Genomic DNA, 1,391 nt, shown 5'->3' with positions numbered 1-1,391 from the left:
TCAAAATCCTTTCATAGCTAAAAAAAAAGTTAACAACACTAATTAGAACAGACATGTAAAAGTAGCATTATACTGCAACAGCTTTAGCTTGAAAATTTAAGCATCCCTTTGCACTTCTGCACTTTTGAAGATGCCCCCAAAGCAGCTCTAAAATATCCCAAACACCTTTGCAGCAAATATCCCYAAATTAACAGAAGGACCTGGATTCCAGCCTTGGTTCCTCGAAGAGACAAAAATCATCCCCGTCATCCCAAATTTTTGTTGAACATTTCCTATTTCCACCAAGTTGAGACTTGTTTGAACGGCTGCTGCTTCCTCCTCTCCCGCCTCCTCTCCCTCCTCCTCCTCTTCCTCTTCCTCCTCCTCTGTTGGGCTTTCCTCTTTTCTTCCCTGCTGAACTCATGTTCTCTTGCTGAGGAAGAAAAAAACACCCCCCAGTCAGGAGGATGATTTAGCATGCCACAATGGTGTTGGTATACACTACCATACTTGTTTTTCCATATGTAAGAAGGCATCCCCTATTAAAGTGCAGTTAACTACCTATATGCTCTTATATTTGTACACATCTGAAGTAAAGTATATTCTTCCAGAACACTGTTAAACAAGTTTAGTAGCTTTAAAAAACAAAAGGGATCCTATTTTTTCCTCACAGCTTTCCTAAGCAAGAAGTGCAGGGCCTYCAAAAAAAGACTGAGCCTAGCTGCAATGCTGTTCAGCCCTGGGACTCCAGTTCTGTCTCACTGAAGGGATCTTCTTGGACACAGGTGAGCAAAGGACAAAACTCTGGGGGAACCYTCACAGGGGAAGAGCAGTCTGTGTCCTGAGAGTTTTCCACGCTGGAATTTGCAGGGCTGAGAGTGAAACATCAAAGGGAAGTTGAAGCCAGAAATCCGATCTGTTTCCACATCAGCCTGCTCCTGGCTCATTCCCCTTCTGCAGGAGGCTGCCCAGAGGGCCGAGCACTCTGTGCAGCCTGGGGCAGAGGCGGCAATTAGGGACCTCATCCGGGACACGGGATCCCTCCCCTCCTTCCCGCAGCGGGACCTTCCCCTGCGCTGACACAACGAGCCCCTTCGTGTGCGGCCATCAGTGCCGGGCCACAGCAGGACGCCTCAGCACCCGCACCTCCCCCGGCACCTCCCGAGCCAGCACGAACAGCAGCTCCGACAGGGCCTCCGGCCTTGGAAAGAAGCCGCCCCTCTTCCCGCAGCAGCCTGCGCTCACCGCCGGGGGTCAGCGCCTGCCCCGGCCCGGCCCGGCCGACACCCCGCTCTCCCTCCCCTACCTCTCAGGCCGGCTCGCACCGGCCCGGCTGACCCGGAAGTGCCCGCGCTCCCCTTCCGGGCCGCCGGGCTCCCTAGCAACGGCGCACACTTCCGCCTAGCAACCAT

At 53.0% G+C, this 1,391-nt stretch overlaps 1 protein-coding gene across 2 annotated transcripts in view; it reads right to left on the bottom strand.

The window, feature by feature from the left end:
• Nucleotides 1-1,320, bottom strand: part of DHX57 (DExH-box helicase 57) — a 20,221-nt gene extending 18,901 nt beyond the window's left edge. Inside the window, exons 1-2 of one of the 2 annotated variants that reach the window (XM_085311384.1) lie at nt 1,286-1,320; nt 201-412 (exon numbers count right to left, since the gene is read on the bottom strand). In XM_085311384.1, the coding sequence (XP_085167510.1) occupies nt 201-403 (203 nt within the window). In that variant the 5' untranslated portion in view covers nt 404-412; nt 1,286-1,320. The other variant, XM_085311393.1, reaches the window with a different exon arrangement.
• Nucleotides 1,321-1,391: the final 71 nt, after the last annotated feature.

Source organism: Rhea americana, unplaced genomic scaffold (assembly GCF_003343005.1).
Source record: "Rhea americana isolate MKP2758 unplaced genomic scaffold, rheAme1 scaffold_109, whole genome shotgun sequence".
In the NCBI taxonomy this organism is placed as follows: domain Eukaryota; kingdom Metazoa; phylum Chordata; class Aves; order Rheiformes; family Rheidae; genus Rhea; species Rhea americana.
Note: the sequence above shows the minus strand (reverse complement) of the source record. Positions and strands in the feature narration are given on the sequence as shown.